Source organism: Vicia villosa, linkage group LG4 (genome assembly GCF_029867415.1).
Source record: "Vicia villosa cultivar HV-30 ecotype Madison, WI linkage group LG4, Vvil1.0, whole genome shotgun sequence".
Lineage (NCBI taxonomy): Eukaryota > Viridiplantae > Streptophyta > Magnoliopsida > Fabales > Fabaceae > Vicia > Vicia villosa.
The window spans coordinates 28,608,162-28,627,010 of NC_081183.1; the positions used below are offsets into that span (position 1 = coordinate 28,608,162).

Sequence of the window (18,849 nt, forward strand, 5' to 3'; positions counted from 1 at the left end):
CATTTATTTATTGACCATGTTGTCTGTTTGTATAATGTTCCAGATGCCATGAACCTGTTGTTGATGATTTTAGTTGCCATGTAGAACAGCCTGCTAAGTTACAATATTGTATCTGGAAGCAAGATGTGTCCAACGGGAAGATGGCTCAGTCATGTCTTCTTGTAAGTTATTATTCGTTTTAAGCTTATTGTCTTTCCCTAACAGTTAATGGGATTATCTAATGTTGTTTTATATCAATATTGCAGGAAATTCCTGAGCATGTTGTGGCAAGTCGTTGGCTCCATGGAGCAAGGTTTGTAGATTTGGTTGACTGGGAAAGGGAAGTCAGGTATGAATGTGAAGTTCATCATACCGAAAAGGGTCAGATGTTCTTAGGGCGTGGTTGGTACAAATTTGCCAAGGAAAGGTGCCTGCTTGATGGAGACTCTATGGGCTTCAGCGTTAAGGATCCCATCAGCAAGGAGATACTTGTAACAATGTTGAAATATTGACAATGATGTCAAAGTTTGTTATAAATATCTAAGTGTTTAACTTTTTGTAATTTTCTGGTGGACTTAGGTCCACCTTTATATTAATATATAAGATTTTGGTATTTAGATGTTATGCTATATATATATTATTTCTGTTACTTACATTGCTAATATGCTGTTAGTAATATATATTACAGCAGTTACTTGCAATACTAATATGCTGTTATTAATATAGATTACCGCTGTTACAGATTTACTCTGATCAATTCTAAAAACTTAGACATTGTTAAAAACTTCTTTATACACAACATTTGTAGTTTTCTCCCTGAATTTCTTTTCTTCATCATGTATCAGTATTTTGATTCCCTTTTTTGTTGTTACTCTTGACAATGCGACATAAATCTGGCCATGTGTGAATACATCTTTCGGTAAGTACAAACCAACGTTATCCAATGACTGTCCCTGTGATTTGTTAATTGTCATAGAATAGGAAACTATAATAGGGAACTGTCTCCTATTCAGTTTGAATGGCCATGGTGATTGGGATGGTGACATGTCCATTCGAGGTATGTAAACCAAATTTCCCATACCTTTACCACCCATTATTGAAGCCTCCAGTACATGGGCTGCCATCTTTGTTATACACAGCCTTGTGCCGTTACATAAACCTTCAGCCTGATCTATATTTCTCATGAGCATTATAGGTGTCCCAACCTTTAGTTTTAAGTGATGGTTTGGCAATCCTGATGTTCGGAGGGAACTTAGAAATTCTGGTGTGAGGATATCAACTACTGCTGGGTCATGAATCTCAGACTTGTCAACTGAATTTGCGCTGTAGTAGTCACGAATCTCTCCTACATTGTTGACCAAACAGAATTAGTAAAAGCAAAAATTAGATTAATATAATCCATTAAATTATATATTTTTGTTGCTTAACCTGGCATCAAGCTAAGTATATGGTCATTGATCTGATCAACAATCTGCAGTGTAGAGGAAGTATCGCTCGACTTTTAAGGTAATCTACACATTGGAAATTATTTATGAAATCAGGGTATGTGCTATTGACAATGGCCACGATTGGATCATCAAATTCTGTTATCAGAATATCAGGTGGTATGTTGATTTCGGCGGTGTCGTCATTAGGCTCAGATATTCGGCCCTCTCCTATTCTTAAAAGCCAATCTGAAAACTGTGCTATCTCATTTTTGTCAGTCTGTGTTGATCCTGTTCGTAGCCGCATGTTTCTTGTCAATGTTAATACCTCAACTGAATGCCATATGTAAGATGCATTTATGGCACAGTGTACAATATCGGAACGACTGCCTCTGGGGACGACAGGTAAAATCTGTCTGAAATCGCCCCCGAAAACAACAACCTTTCCACCGAATACATCAGTTGAATTTTTGTCTGCACTCATAACATCTTTCAAAGTTCTGTCAAGCGATTCTATTGCATACTTATGCGCCATTGGTGCCTCATCCCATATTATAAGCTTTGTCTGTCGTAACATGTCTGCGACATCATCGTTGAATTCAACCTTGCAAGTAGAATTGTCCATAGTTGGTACCGGTATCCTGAACTTTGAATGTGCAGTTCTACCTCCTGGAAGTAACAATGATGCTATACCGCTAGTTGCAACAGTTAAACATATATCGTGTTTTGATCTTAATGCAGCTGCGAGTGTTCTCCACATATATGTTTTTCCGGTACCACCATAACCATGAAGGAAGAAAACCGCAGGTTTTTGAGACTCCACAGCGTGGATGATTTTTTCATAAATACTTCTTTGCTCATCTTAGGAACATAATATTGATTGTAGAACGGTGTTAGAATAATTGATTCATAGAATTTCAAAGCGTAAAATAAAATGAATTTAATTGACGCAATAGTTACCTGTAAAAGCAGCAAATAGATTTTCAAATTCTGAGTTCATTGATGCTGTATCATAATTACGCTCATCATATATGAGCCTGTTTCCCAACTGTTCAAGAACATAAGCATCCGGATATGGAATAGGACTAAAATCCTTTAGTGTCCTTCTATTTGCCTGAAGCAGTTTCTCAATTTCTATTAAAGTCAAATTTTGTAACTCTTCTTGTGTGAGGTCCAATTCTGCATTGATATGAGAAATTGAGTTATAATACTGTTGGTAAGTCATCTGTAGGTTGTTATTAACAAATTGTTTTGTTTGCTATTTTATTATTTCTAACAAACCTGGATTAGCAGCCAATGCTCTTTGTGTATGTAAGACACCATCAGATAATAGGAGCCAAGTTTGTTCCCAAACATGTGCAGGGCGATTAACAGCACCAGACAAAAGCATGATAACAAACAGTTTTCGAAGAAAATGACCAGTCCCCCAATGACTTGCCTCCTTTATAGCAGCTATGTATTCTTTGTCGTCTTCAAGAAATCCCATTGCAAAGCATGCATCTTTGAATGTATCATACTGAATGTTATCCACGGTCCTGATTTCCTCATATGTTGTTGGTCCTTTTGCCACCGTCAACATCATGCGCAGGTAAAACAGTTCACCAGTTGTTGGCGGAACCCATATGAGACGTCCAATGGTGAAGCCTTTTTTCCGCGGTTTCCATTCTCTCTTTTTTTTGTGGTAAACAAACTTTGAGACAAACTGACCATAAGTTAATGTTTGTGCCTCTTCATATTTAGCATTTGCTACCAGCCATGCAGTAAACATTGATTCAGTCACACTTGCAGTTTCCAGCACATTTTCCATGCGTGCATAATCTGTATAGTATATAGGTTTCTCCCCAACCAAATGATAGAACATACGTTCCACAGCTGGTTTTTGCCATGAATATTGTAAGAGTAAATGCGCCAGCATGCTTCACTGGGTGAGACATGTTAGAACAAGATTTGTTCTGATCAATTATCTTAGTTTTGATGATAACAATAATATGAATTTTGCTTAAGATTATATGGTACTATAATCCATTGCAATTTCCTTTTCAGGAAATATATAAAGAGTACGCATAATTCAGCGCTCAGAAGCTTTGTCTCAAGGGTTCAGCATGCAACATCAGAACATGGTCTGGCAAGACATCAGAAGATGGTCGAAGCAGTATCAGAACATGGGTCTATGGAAGCATCAGAAGAACAAGAGAACAGAAGCACTGAAGTTCTGATGGTATCACGCTCAGAAGCACTTCAAGGTCAGAAGATCAGAAGATGCTATGCACCAAGCTGTTTGACTCTGATGATATTCAAACGTTGTATTCACAAACATCAGATCAGAAGGAAGTACAAGTGGCAAGCTACGCTGACTGACAAAAGGAACGTTAAAAGCTATTCTAGGCTACGTCAGTAGACACAGCGTGAACAAGGCTCGAGGTAGTTGACAAAAGCGTATAACATTAAATGCGATGCTGTACGGAACACGCAAAGCATTAAATGCATTCAACGGTCATCTTCTCCAACGCCTATAAATATGAAGTTCTGATGAGAAGCAAGGTTAACGATCCTGAACAAAACAACTCAAATTAACTTGCTGAAACGCTGTTCAAATTCAAAGCTCAGAATCTTCATCTTCATCAAAGCTCACTACATTGCTGTTGTAATATATTAGTGAGATTAAGCTTAAACGATTAAGAGAAATATCACAGTTGTGATTATCGCTTTTAAGAAGCATTTGTAATACTCTTAGATTGATTACATTAAGTTGTAAGGAACTAGAGTGATCGTGTGGATCAGAATACTCTAGGAAGTCTTAGAAGTGATCTAAGCAGGTTGTAACTAGAGTGATCGTGTGGATCAGTATACTCTAGAAAAGTCTTAGAGGGTATCTAAGCAGTTGTTCCTGGAGTGATCAGTGTGTGATCAGAAGACTCTGGAAGACTTAGTTGCTGACTAAGTGGAGAACCATTGTAATCCGTGCGATTAGTGGATTAAATCCTCAGTTGAGGTAAATCATCTCTGCGGGGGTGGACTGGAGTAGTTTAGTTAACAACGAACCAGGATAAAAATAACTGTGCAATTTATTTTTATCTGTCAAGTTTTTAAAGCTACACTTATTCAAACCCCCCCTTTCTAAGTGTTTTTCTATCCTTCAATTGGCATCAGAGCGCCGGTTCTAAGGTGCAAGCACTTAACCGTGTTTAGAAAAGATTCAGGAAGAGAAAAACGCTTCAGTAAAAGATGGTTGATGAAAGTGAAAAGTCTACACCTGCATCTACATCTGGCTCTGCTGAGCAATACAACGGTAACAATGGTTATACTAGACCGCCGGTATTTGATGGTGAAAACTTTGAATACTGGAAAGATAAACTGGAAAGTTACTTTCTGGGTCTAGATGGTGATCTATGGGATCTTCTGATGGATGGTTACAAACATCCAGTAAATGCCAGAGGCGTAAAGCTGACAAGGCAAGAAATGAATGATGATCAGAAAAAGCTTTTCAGGAATCATCATAAATGCAGAACTGTTTTGCTGAATGCTATCTCTCATGCTGAGTATGAGAAGATATCTAACAGGGAAACGGCCTATGACATATATGAGTCCTTGAAAATGACTCATGAAGGAAATGCTCAAGTCAAGGAGACTAAAGCTCTAGCTTTAATCCAGAAGTATGAAGCCTTCAAGATGGAGGATGATGAAGACATTGAAAAGATGTTTTCAAGATTTCAAACTCTTACTGCTGGATTGAGAGTTCTTGACAAAGGATACACCAAGGCTGATCACGTGAAGAAGATTATCAGAAGCTTACCCAGAAGATGGGGTCCTATGGTGACTGCATTCAAGATTGCAAAGAATCTGAATGAAGTTTCTCTGGAAGAGCTTATCAGTGCCTTGAGAAGTCATGAAATAGAGCTGGACGCAAATGAGCCTCAAAAGAAAGGTAAGTCTATTGCATTAAAATCCAATATCAAGAAATGCACTAACGCTTTTCAGGCTAGAGAAGAAGATCCTGAAGAATCAGAATCTGAAGAAGAAGATGAACTGTCCCTGATCTCCAGAAGGCTAAATCAACTCTGGAAGACCAAGCAAAGGAAGTTCAGAGGCTTCAGAAGTTCAAAGAAACTTGAACGTGGAGAATCTTATGATGACAGAAGATTTGACAAGAAGAAAGTCATGTGCTATGAATGCAATGAGCCTGGACACTTCAAAAATGAATGTCCAAATCTTCAGAAGGAAAATCCCAAGAAGAAATTTCATAAGAAGAAAAGTCTTATGGCAACCTGGGATGAGTCAGAAGATGATTCAGACTCTGAAGATGAGCAGGCCAACTGTGCGCTGATGGCGACAGAAGATGACGGATCAGAATCTACATCAGAATCAGATTCTGAAGAGGTATTTTCTGAACTTACTAGAGATGAGTTAGTTTCCGGTCTAACTGAACTTCTGGAACTCAAGTCTCAGATCAGTCTCAAATACAGAAAGCTGAAAAAGCTATTTGAATTTGAAACAAAGAAGCTTGAGTTGGAAAATTCTGAATTAAAAGAAAAACTTTTAAAATTATCCAATAATGTTGGATCTCCTTCTGATTCAGAAAAATCTACTCCTAGTCTAAACCATATTCTGAAAGAATATGATTTAAGTTTCAGGAAGTTCTTATCTAGAAGTATTGGCAGAAGTCAGCTAGCTTCTATGATATATGCTGTGTCTGGAAACAAAAGAGTTGGCATTGGTTTTGAGGGTGAAACCCCATACAAACTTGAACCTGTTGATGAAATGAAACTCACATACAAGCCATTGTATGATCAGTTCAAGTATGGCCACTCCCATGATATTAGGCACACTTCACATGCTCAAAGTTTTCACATAACACACACCAAAAAGCATGTGACACAACCTAGGAAATATCATGAAACTCACATTAAAAATTATCATGCTGTTCCTCCTATTGCTTACAATGTTAAACCCAAGTTCAATCAGAACTTGAGAAAATCTAACAAGAAAGGACCCAAAAAGATATGGGTACCTAAGGATAAGATTATTCCTATTGCAGATATCCTTGACTGCAAAAAGGACAAAGCACAACATGTCATGGTACCTGGACTCTGGATGCTCACGACACATGACAGGAAGATGGTCTATGTTCCAAGACCTGGTGCTTAAGTCTGGAGGAGAAGTCAAGTTTGGAGGAGTTCAGAAGGGCAAGATAATTGGCTCTGGAACTATAAAGTCTGGTAACTCTCCTTCCATTTCTAATGTACTTCTTGTAGAAGGGTTAACACATAACCTCTTATCTATCAGTCAATTGAGTGACAATGGTTATGATATAATCTTTAATCAAGAGTCTTGCAAGGTTGTAAATCAGAAGGATGGCTCAATCCTATTTACAGGCAAGAGGAAGAACAACATTTATAAGACAGATCTGCAAGATCTTATGAGTCAGAAGGTGACTTGTCTTATGTCTGTTTCTGAAGAGTAGTGGGTCTGGCACAGAAGATCAGGTCATGCTAGTTTGAGAAAGATTTCTCAGATTAACAAACTGAATCTGGTCAGAGGACTCCCTAATCTGAAATTCAAATCAGATGCTCTTTGTGAAGCATGTCAGAAGGGCAAGTTCTCCAAACCTGCATTCAAGTCCAAGAATGTTGTTTCTACCTCAAGGCCATTAGAACTCTTGCACATTGATCTGTTTGGCCCAGTCAAAACAGCATCTGTCAGAGGGAAGAAATATGGATTAGTCATCGTAGATGATTATAGCCGCTGGACATGGGTGAAATTCTTGAAACACAAGGATGAGACTCATTCAGTGTTCTTTGATTTCTGCATTCAGATTCAATCTGAAAAAGAGTGTAAAATCATAAAGGTCAGAAGTGATCATGGTGGTGAATTTGAGAACAGATCCTTTGAAGAATTCTTCAAAGAAAATGGTATTGCCTATGATTTCTCTTGTCCTAGAACTCCACAGCAAAATGGGGTTGTAGAACGAAAGAATAGGACTCTGCAAGAAATGGCCAGAACCATGATCAATGAAACCAATATGGCTAAGCACTTCTGGGCAGAAGCAATAAACACTGCATGCTATATTCAGAATAGAATCTCTATCAGACCTATTCTAAATAAGACTCCCTATGAATTGTGGAAGAATAGAAAGCCCAACATTTCATATTTCCATCCTTTTGGATGTGTATGCTTTATTCTGAACACTAAAGATCATCTTGGTAAGTTTGATTCCAAAGCACAAAAATGTTTCCTTCTTGGATATTCTGAACGCTCAAAAGGCTACAGAGTATACAATACTGAAACATTGATTGTAGAAGAATCAATCAATATCAGGTTTGATGATAAGCTTGGTTCTGAAAAACCAAAGCAGTTTGATAATTTTGCAGATTATGATATTGATATATCAGAAGTTGTTGAGCCAAGAAGCAACGCATCAGAAGCAGAGCTTCTCAGAAGCAAAGAATCGGAAGATCAAGTATCAGCTTCTCTGGAGAATCTAAGCATATCTGAAGAACCATCTGTCAGAAGATCATCCAGACTCATCTCTGGTCATTCAGAAGATGTCATTCTTGGAAAGAAGGATGATCCAATCAGAACAAGAGCATTCCTTAAGAACAATGCAGATTGTCAATTAGGTCTTGTATCTTTGATCGAGCCAACTTCTGTTGATCATGCTCTAGAAGATCCAGACTGGATAATTGCTATGCAAGAAAAATTGAATCAGTTTACAAGGAATGATGTTTGGGATCTTGTTCCTAGACCAGATGGATTCAATATAATCGGTACAAAATGGGTCTTCAGAAACAAGCTCAGTGAGAAAGGCGAAGTGGTAAGGAACAAAGCCAGACTGGTGGCTCAGGGTTACAGTCAGCAAGAAGGGATTGACTATACAGAAACCTTTGCACCAGTGGCCAGGTTAGAATCTATTCGTCTATTAATTTCATTTGCCACTCAACATAACATCACTCTCTATCAAATGGATGTTAAGAGTGCCTTCTTAAATGGTTATATAGATGAAGAAGTTTATGTCCATCAACCTCCTGGTTTTGAAGACTCTATGTCTCCTAATCATGTTTTTAAATTAAAGAAATCGTTATATGGATTGAAACAAGCTCCCAGAGCTTGGTATGAACGCTTAAGTTCTTTCCTTCTGGATAATGGTTTCACTAGAGGAAAAGTGGACACCACTCTCTTTTGTAAAACCTTTAAAAGGGATATTTTAATTTGTCAAATATATGTAGATGATATTATTTTTGGAACATCTAATGCTACACTTGGAAAGGAGTTTGCTGAGTCTATGCAGGCTGAGTTTGAAATGAGCATGATGGGAGAACTCAAGTATTTCCTTGGAATACAAATAAATCAAACATCAGAAGGAACGTATGTTCACCAAACCAAGTATGTGAAGGAACTTCTGAAGAAGTTTAATCTTCTAGACTGCAAAGAAGCCAAAACTCCTATGCATCCAACATGCATCCTAGGTAAGGATGAGGTAAGTAAGAAGGTAGATCAGAAGTTATACAGAGGTATGATCGGATCTCTTCTATATCTGACTGCTTCTAGACCTGACATTTTGTTCAGTGTTTGTTTGTGTGCTAGATTCCAATCAGATCCTAGAGAATCTCATTTAACTGCTGTTAAGAGAATTCTAAGGTATCTGAAAGGTACTACTAATGTTGGCTTAGTTTACAGAAAATCTAAAGAATACAACTTAGTAGGATTCTGCGATGCTGATTATGCTGGAGACAGAATTGAAAGAAAAAGTACTTCAGGAAGTTGCCAATTTCTTGGAAGACATTTGATCTCCTGGTACAGCAAGAAGCAAGCAACTATTGCTCTATCAACAACAGAAGCAGAATATGTCGCTGCTGCTGGTTGTAGTACACAGATGCTCTGGATGAAGAGTCAGCTAGAAGATTATCAGATATTTGAGAGTAACATTCCTATATTCTGTGATAATACTTCTGCTATATGTTTATCTAAGAATCCTATTCTTCATTCAAAAGCTAAACATATTGAGATTAAACATCATTTCATAAGGGACTATGTTCAGAAGGGTGTTATATCTTTAAACTTTGTTGATACAGACCATCAATGGGCTGATATCTTTACAAAACCCCTGGCTGAAGATAGGTTTAAGTTCATTCTGAAAAACATCAGTATGGATTTATGCCCAGAATGAGAAGATGAGAAGTTCTCATGTATGAGTATCTTCTGAAATGAATGTGGAATCTTTTTTATCAGAAGTTCTGATTGAAATCTTTTAGAAATTATGATTCGGTTATTACTAACGTTTCATTGTCTAAGTTGATTCAGAATCTCTTTTAAAGCAAAACAGCTGTAACTGGCTATCCAGATGGTAAACACGTGTTCACTACTCCTGGACAAGCGTGCGTGCAGTTGAGGGGACGTCTACTTAGGTAACTGTGCAAATCACGTCTTTTGTCTTTATTATCTCTCCTCATGTCACGTAACATTAAATGCTTTTCATCATTAACTCCCTTTCAGTTTTCTTTTTATATTCTTCAAACGTTTCTTTTCCCTCTTATATTTCTCTCACTTTGCATACAGTTTCTTTTTCGTTCTCTCTCTTTACATTCATATCATAAACCCTAGCAGTTTCCAATATCTGCAACTTCATCATGAATCCATCGTCAAGCTCTGGGAATCAAGATAATGATCGGAAACAAAAGAGAAAGGCAACTGCTGAACCAGAAACCAAACCAAAAAGAGTAAGGATCTCCTATGACCCTCTCAAAGTGTATCAACCTCTTGACGGTTCCCCTCAATCACCTCCCTCTTCAAAGACCTCCACCACCTCTTCCTCCTCATTCATCCTCTCGGAACCACCTTCTTCACCATCTGATATCTCCTCCCCTTCAACCCTTCCATCAGATATTTCTTCATCTCTCTCACACCCTTTTCCCACCAGAACACCTAATCCCTATAGTGTTGTTCTTCCCGACTCAAGGTTCACTGTCAACCCTCCAACCCCTACCACTCAATCATATCTGGAGCTTTTACATGCTGATGTAAATGGCTGGTTGGAGATTCTGGGTGCTGCTCACCTTAATCATCTGGATGAGTATGCTACAAACAACCTTTGGAATACCTTTCGTCAGGATTTTCTGGATAAGGCTACAGACACTCAGAGAAGGATTATGTCTGAAGCTCCTGGTGTTCGTGGTCTCCGGTTGGAAGATGGTGAGAGCAGCCATCACCATCTCATCAGGAACAGAAGTGTTCTTGAAAGGAAGATGCCAGCAGATGAGTTGGAAGAAGAAAATCTCTGCAGAGACATCGTGGTGTGGAGACCATGGTTTCCTGTGCTGACTGGAGATTTTCAGTGGCTGTTCAACTGGTTCAGAATGAACCCTTCTGAAAAAGCACCTCACATGGTCTTTCCAGTAGTGGTTTATCGTGCTGAAGTTGCTGGTCCTACTCCTCCAACAAACCTAGCAGCTATTCTTCAAGCGTTGGAAGATGGAACTTCTGAGCTGCCTGAACCAGAATATGCTAAGGCTACTTCTGAGTCAGACTCAGATGAGGAAATGGTAGATGCACAAGCTGTAGATCTCCCAGAAAATCACCCTGCTGAGATTGATGTGCCTCTTGGCAGAAATACTGGTGCCTCTTCTTCTGGTGAAACCTCAGCTCTGATGGAGACCTTGGAAACTCTTCATCAGAATCAAGCTTTGCTGGCTTCTCGCTTGGACGCGCAAGAAGCAGCCAATGCTGAGTTTCGCTCCTTCATGACAAGGCAAGCTACAAGCACTGACGGGATTCATGATGTTCTGGCGCGGATTTTGCGTAGGCTAGGATCTTAGTCTTTTGGTCTTTGTAGTTTTCTTTCCTTGTTGCATCTGTTTTCCTGCATTCCTCTCCTGTAATCCTTCGTTTGATTATCTATTTCCTTGATTTACATTCCAGTAATTTTATTTGTCGTTTTATTCATCTGAATCTTTTGAAATATTCTTTTTGATGTTATGACAAAAAGGGGGAGAAGATAAATGATAAATGATTTGATTAATCTATCAGTTGCTGGGTAAAGCTCTTGCTGGGTAAAGCTCCCACACATTTACTAACAAGAACTGCAAGTTCTATATGGTTTAAGTGTTTTGCAGGTATAAAGAAGTAAAGAGAATCTTCAAAGCAAACACAAGAAGCAAAACCATGGAAACTGAAGCAAGCCGAGTGCTGTCAAGCTTCAGAAATCAGAAGCAAGAAAGAAAATAGAATTTGATCTATATTTGTCTATTTACTCTGACAAAATTCTATTTGCTCTGATACATTATTTTAGCCTATATGGCTCTGATACATATCATGTGTTCAAATATACATTTTATGTTCTGACTCGTTCATGCTGACTTTTGTCGTTTAGTTTTTGTTCTGTAACATTTCAGGATGTAGAGATGCTCAGATGATGCTCTGGTACATTCAACAATGTTCTGATACAAATCTAGCATGAAGTGATGTTGGTAGAAATTAAAGCTCTGAAGCTATCCGAGGGAAGCAGAAATCAGAAGCTGTGAATGTTCTAAAAGATCCAGAAAACTCAAGTTCTGAAGCTGTCCTAAATGGAAGCAGAAATCAGAAGCTGTGAATGTTCAGAAGATCAAAGAAATTCAAGTTCTGAAGCTGTCCTAGATGGAAGCAGGAATCAGAAGCTGTGAGTGTTCTAGGAATCTAAAGAAATTCTAGTTCTGAAGCTGTCCAATGGAAGCAGAAGTCAGAAGCTATGAATTCTCTAAAGACAGAAGCTTATATGATCGTCTCTACCGAAATAATCAGGGAAGTCTTTTATTAAAGTTCTTCGAGTATTTATTTCAGGGGGAGATTATTTATCTCAGGGGGAGATTGTTAATCTCAGGGGGAGACATATTCATATGCTTATGCTATAGCTGTGTAATTTGTCTTTGCCGTCTGTTCTTTCTGATCGCAAATTCATATCATTTATATATGTTTTTGTCATCATCAAAAAGGGGGAGATTGTTAGAACAAGATTTGTTCTGATCAATTATCTTAGTTTTGATGATAACAATAATATGAATTTTGCTTAAGATTATATGGTACTATAATCCATTGCAATTTCCTTTTCAGGAAATATATAAAGAGTACGCATAATTCAGCGCTCAGAAGCTTTGTCTCAAGGGTTCAGCATGCAACATCAGAACATGGTCTGGCAAGACATCAGAAGATGGTCGAAGCAGTATCAGAACATGGGTCTATGGAAGCATCAGAAGAACAAGAGAACAGAAGCACTGAAGTTCTGATGGTATCACGCTCAGAAGCACTTCAAGGTCAGAAGATCAGAAGATGCTATGCACCAAGCTGTTTGACTCTGATGATATTCAAACGTTGTATTCACAAACATCAGATCAGAAGGAAGTACAAGTGGCAAGCTACGCTGACTGACAAAAGGAACGTTAAAAGCTATTCTAGGCTACGTCAGTAGACACAGCGTGAACAAGGCTCGAGGTAGTTGACAAAAGCGTATAACATTAAATGCGATGCTGTACGGAACACGCAAAGCATTAAATGCATTCAACGGTCATCTTCTCCAACGCCTATAAATATGAATTTCTGATGAGAAGCAAGGTTAACGATCCTGAACAAAACAACTCAAATTAACTTGCTGAAACGCTGTTCAAATTCAAAGCTCAGAATCTTCATCTTCATCAAAGCTCACTACATTGCTGTTGTAATATATTAGTGAGATTAAGCTTAAACGATTAAGAGAAATATCACAGTTGTGATTATCGCTTTTAAGAAGCATTTGTAATACTCTTAGATTGATTACATTAAGTTGTAAGGAACTAGAGTGATCGTGTGGATCAGAATACTCTAGGAAGTCTTAGAAGTGATCTAAGCAGGTTGTAACTAGAGTGATCGTGTGGATCAGTATACTCTAGAAAAGTCTTAGAGGGTATCTAAGCAGTTGTTCCTGGAGTGATCAGTGTGTGATCAGAAGACTCTGGAAGACTTAGTTGCTGACTAAGTGGAGAACCATTGTAATCCGTGCGATTAGTGGATTAAATCCTCAGTTGAGGTAAATCATCTCTGCGGGGGTGGACTGGAGTAGTTTAGTTAACAACGAACCAGGATAAAAATAACTGTGCAATTTATTTTTATCTGTCAAGTTTTTAAAGCTACACTTATTCAAACCCCCCCCCTTTCTAAGTGTTTTTCTATCCTCTGCAGTCGAGATATTGTTGGATCTCATCAACAGGTTGATTGCTATTTGTTGAAACTGCTGCTGTTATTCTGTCATAGCCTTTATTGATATATTTGAAAAGATATTTTATGGAAGTACTCTGATTACACCATTCCATGTTTATATGTGCCTGGTATTTCATAAGAAATCTGGTATTATATGCAACCACATGTCTGTTGTCCAAGGTGATACCATTTTTTTCAATAGTGAAGGTTTTTGATCTTCTCCTATACAGCGGATATCCCTCTGCATCAACAATAGTGTCTTCAATAAACTTTTTGGGGTAGTATTTAGAACATCGTCCATTCTTCATACATTGTGAGGTCACGCGAGCAAGCCCACAGGGTCCATGCATCATATGTGCCCTAACCAATTTGTATAAATTGGGATGAACAGTCGGGTCGGGAATTTCAGCAGAAATGATCTTGTCTATGTCAGATGGTGTTGGGTATTTGCTCTTAGGGTGTAGGAATATCAAGATGTGAGCATGTGGCAATCCGCGCTTTTGGAATTCGATGGTGTACATATCTATTAAATTGAAAGTTAGTTCGATGTAATATTTTGGTACTACACAGACACATGATTGAAAAGTAGTATAATTAAATGAAACAACTTACATGCAATCACTTTTCCCACGACATGGTGTTTTGTAATATCATCCATGAGGGTATCAAACTTTATTTTGAAAACTTTTGAAATGATATCTGGCCTATCATGGGGTTGTAGACCTGTGCCTGACAATGCTCTTTTAATTTCAGGCCAATTTGGGTTGCAGGTAAAAGTAACAAATAAATCAGGGAATCCCAATTGACTTGAAATGGCCATACCGTCAAAATATAGTTGATCCATATATCTCTTGCTACCAACAAATGTTGATGGCAGAACAACTCGTTTTCCTCGCTTTTGGTGTTCATTTCTTGTATCGCAATCAGTTTGAGCGGCCAAATTATTATATTTGCCCACTCTTAATTTCGACTGATTATCTCTCAACCAATTCAGTCGTTCGGATTCCATCATAGCATAGCCGTCGACTAAGAATTGTTGAAATAGGCGTCTTGAGTAAAGTAGTGTTTTTGCCTCTTTGCGACGTTGTTGTAACCGGTAAGAAAACCAATCCTTAATGCTTTGACGGTTTCTCTTAGTGACCTCAGTTTCATGGCGATATCTGTGCATTATATTTTTCCTGTAACCATCTTCCCCATAAGGAAATATAAGAGGATACTGATAAGCCAAATATGCTGGGTGAAACTCATCTATTCGTTGCAAACCACCATTGCGGCGCTGAATTAAGATGTCCCTTTTATCAGCAGAATCAATGTCTCCCACAATGAGTGCAGCCACTTCTGAGACAGTAGGTTTGTTGTAAACACGGCCATCTTCGGATCTATCAGAAATAAGCCTGAGTTTTAAATCTGTGAAAGAATTTGTCCTTAAAACATCCCTTGCCATTCTAAAAGCTTTGGCATGAACATTGTGCTGATCTAACATCATCTTGAGCTTTTTGACAACCGGTCGCTCGATGCCTTTGTTGTCCCTGTTTATTTTTCGCAGCCATGAATAAATAGTTTAACATAATATTTTTATAAAACAATTGTGTAATTATGTCTGAGCATGCTTACTTGAAACATTTTATTCTGTGTTCAACTTCATTGTCCGTGTCATAGATGTATAATTGAGCATATTGCGGAGGTTGCCCTGTGTTATACCCCAAAATTTGCCCACATATTTTTCAAGGAAACTCCAATCTGAAAATTAAGGGTCTCATATAATCATGGATTTTTATTTCAACAAATATCCTGACATATGAAATACTTAGTTTTTAGAATTTTTCTTATACAGTAATTTGGCTTGCAGTTGAATTTATTCTTACGCAAACACCAAATACTGTTTATTACTTCACACATGATATTTATTTATTTACAGATAAATGGTACTGACACAATTGGTACAGAGTTAAATCTTTTTGCAGGCGCAGAATCAGGAAACTCAGACTGTACTGGTAACAAGTAGATTATTACTATCTTTTGTTTCCCACTAATTTTTGTACTATATTCCATTATTTTCAAAAATCTTTCAAATCTCTTTTTCAAAAATCAAATCTCTCTTTTTTCCCAACACTATCTCCACTTTCTTTCAAATCTTACTTCCACTCAAATTTTCCTTTTGTACGGAATCACACTATTCCCCAACGTCTCTATCCTTCTTTCCATTCAATAAATACCTCTCATTCTTCCATAAAATCTCACATCAAATTCTAATTCCTTTCTCAAAATTCCACTTCATAATCCATCTTCTCTTCTTCCCTAACAAGAATGGCAAAATGGATAGAGACACTGTCTCTTGCAGTCATCACCATTGCTACGGTGATCATGACTTTCTTCTGCCTGCATAGTCCTGAGGAGTGTGGACCTGCAATGGTTATGCTCCCAATCATCTACATGTTATTGTTCATAGCATGGGTCATTAATCGTCATTCTTAAAATTTGCCGTATTTCTTATTTCTTAAATGTACCGTTTATTCGTCGTACTGTTCAATATAGTATGTGATATTTGTACCGTCAGTATTAAATGTTGTACTATTTGTCATAATATTGCTTAATTACTAAGATAATATTTTGTGTGTTTTCTGCCAGTCAAATATTCCTATTTCTGTGCATTAAATGATTTTCAGGGTTATTATCGGTAATTTTGCCCGCATACCGTAAATATTAGTTATTTATTATGTCTGTGTTTTTAACAAGTCATGTAAATAAACTTTCATCTTTCTCATAAAACATAAAACAAAAACAACAAAAAAGAAAATTAACTTTGACTGTTGAATTTTCACTCTAACTGCTACATCAATACCTGAACAGTCAGTTGACAGCCAAACTGCTGGCAGTACAATTCTCAGTGTTTTGTACCATCAATCAAATCAATCTTTCACAATTCAAAATTCCAAGATTTTTGTTCAAGAAGTCTTCTGAATATCACATGATTAGTAGAGACTCAACACTGCACAAAAATCAGGTACGCTTAACTGTCTCCTACACAAACAGTCCCTAATCAGGGTTTTTCTTGTTTTTACAGGGGCAACAAGTTTTTGAGAGCTCAAATGGATTTCATATACATCCATATATCTCAAAGTACCATCAGACAAATTTTCAAACTTCAATTCACTCAGACGCACCGTCAGCAGCTCAAACAGTCAACAGACGACCCGTTTGACCAAAAAAGTCAACAGACAGTCAAAAATGAATTTTTTTGTCAAAGTCCATATTTTGTCAAAGGATTCATCATTTGATCATTGGATGATCATAATTCATCAAGGAAAGATCAAAAATCAACAAAACCCTAAGATTCAAAATTAGGGTTTTTGCCTGGAAAGTCAACTCAACTTTGACTGATCATAACTCTCTCATCCTTCATCCAAAAAATTCAAACCAAAGCTTGTTTTGAAGGAAATTCAATTATCTTTCAAATGCCATTGATCCCATGGTCATTGGATTCACCATTTGAAAAATATGACCAAAGACATTACAGGTCATTTTCAAAGTCAACAAAAAGACACTTTTTTCAAAAGGACACACAAGGAGCTTCAAAAATCATTTTGACATGAGACCAAAGGCATTGGTTAGAGGACTCTTTGAGGTTTCCAAAAAGTGTAAGATCTCCTTCATATGACAAAAATTGAGGGATTTACACCTTGTTAAAGTTGGCTAAATTTTGGAAAATGCATGAAACCAACATTGTTCAAAATTGCATTTTTTCCAAATGGGGCCAAGTTTTCAGCATTCAAACATCATTTCCATGATGATATGGGCCTCCCACGACCAAGACTAAGCCCACATCATTTTTTATCTATTTTTGGCATAATTTTATCTTATTTTAAGATTAAAATTAAAAAAGAAAATGAAATGGATAAAGAATAGCTTGTATTCCAAGCAAGACTCATTCAACTCTGTCCCAAAGCAAAGTACAGCAGAGGAGAAGAAGAAAATCAAGCCATGGTGGCTTAAAGACAAAGCTACCAATGTTGAAAAAGTCAAGATTCCAAAAAACTCATCAATGCTTTTGGCTTAGTTTCTAAGCACTCTAATGCTTATAAATAGGCTATAGCACTTCAGTAACAAATAGAGACAGAGATAGAGAGCAAAACTCTTGCTTGTAACACACTTGTAATCTCTCAAAATATTCAAAGAATTTTGAAATTCGAATTCCAAATTTAAGTCACTTTCCATTCAAACTAAACACTCAAACACGTTCCTTGAGCTTCACTGAACATATCCAGATCATTTGCAAGCTCTGAAACTCCTTGAATCGAACGCTACAGGTCTCGATTCATCCAAACTAAAACTGACTCGTGTCTCATAACCTAAGCATATCTAACACGATGTAGACATATATTTGCACTTGGTGTGGTGTGTAGATCATTTCTGGAGCTTTAATTGAGTTTTAGATGCTTACACACGAAGATACCATTTTAGGGTTCTTAAGCTAAAATTTGGGATCCTCTGATTTAGGCAAAATTAGGAGAAACCAATGACATATTTGAACTCAGGGGACGATTTTAAGCTTAACCATGGTCTCCTAAGTAATTTATATTGCTTGTATGAAATTTTGACATGTGCAGGTCTTGTAGCTACGGACGAAAACCGTCACTAAAGGCTTTACCTACGGTTGCAGAGCCTATAGCAACGGAGAGAGGAAGAAGATGAAGGCGTGGCAGGCTCTGGTTGGCCAGAATGCGCGCGCCAGCTTTTATTCAAATTCTTGGATCCTGTGTTGCGCTGTCTATGCTTTTGTCATGCTCCTCAAAATCTGAGCCCTCTGATTCATTTCCAATCAGATCCAACGTGCCAGATCTCTCACCACACCATACTCCTTCATTAATTTCCACACAGGATAAGTATCCCTTTTATTTCTATTTTTATTTTCTATTTTATTTTAATTTCTTTGTTAAATTAATTAAAAATAGTTTTAAAAATCCAAAAAATACACAAAAAATATTTTTAGACTTCTAAAATAATATATTATTTTCTGAAATAAAAATATTTTATTTTTCTTCAAAATTTCAATATTTGCATAATTAATTAGTATATATTTATATATTTGCTTTTTTAATTATTCTAACCAATCAAAAATCATAAAAAAAAATTGTTCCTTATGTTAAATATTGTTTATATATTATAAACTAATTTCGTACATATTTTGAATAATTTTCTCTTTAAGTTTTAATTATTTGTATAATTATTTGCATAATTATGTTTT

General features: G+C 37.2%; 1 protein-coding gene across 1 annotated transcript; it reads right to left on the bottom strand.

Annotated features, from left to right (window-relative positions):
- Positions 1–746: 746 nt before the first annotated feature.
- LOC131596959 (uncharacterized) lies at positions 747–15,048 on the bottom strand. The gene is made up of 5 exons (XM_058869683.1): positions 14,217–15,048; positions 2,685–3,275; positions 2,364–2,582; positions 1,479–2,264; positions 747–1,324 (listed from the first exon to the last, which is right to left on the bottom strand). The coding sequence occupies exons 1-5, from the start codon at positions 15,046–15,048 to the stop codon at positions 747–749; spliced, it is 3,006 nt and encodes a 1,001-aa protein (XP_058725666.1).
- Between the last annotated feature and the right edge of the window lie 3,801 nt (positions 15,049–18,849).

Excerpts from the sequence above, each read along its gene's own strand:
- LOC131596959 (XM_058869683.1), bottom strand. The coding sequence starts at position 15,048 with ATGGCAAGGGATGTTTTAAGGACAAATTCTTTCACAGATTTAAAACTC. Across the intron at positions 3,276-14,216 it reads CGTGGGAAAAGTGATTGCAT|CTGTGGAACGTATGTTCTAT; the intron begins GTAAGTTGTTTC and ends GGCAAAAACCAG. Across the intron at positions 1,325-1,478 it reads ATGTGTAGATTACCTTAAAA|GAGAGATTCGTGACTACTAC; the intron begins GTCGAGCGATAC and ends TCAACAATGTAG.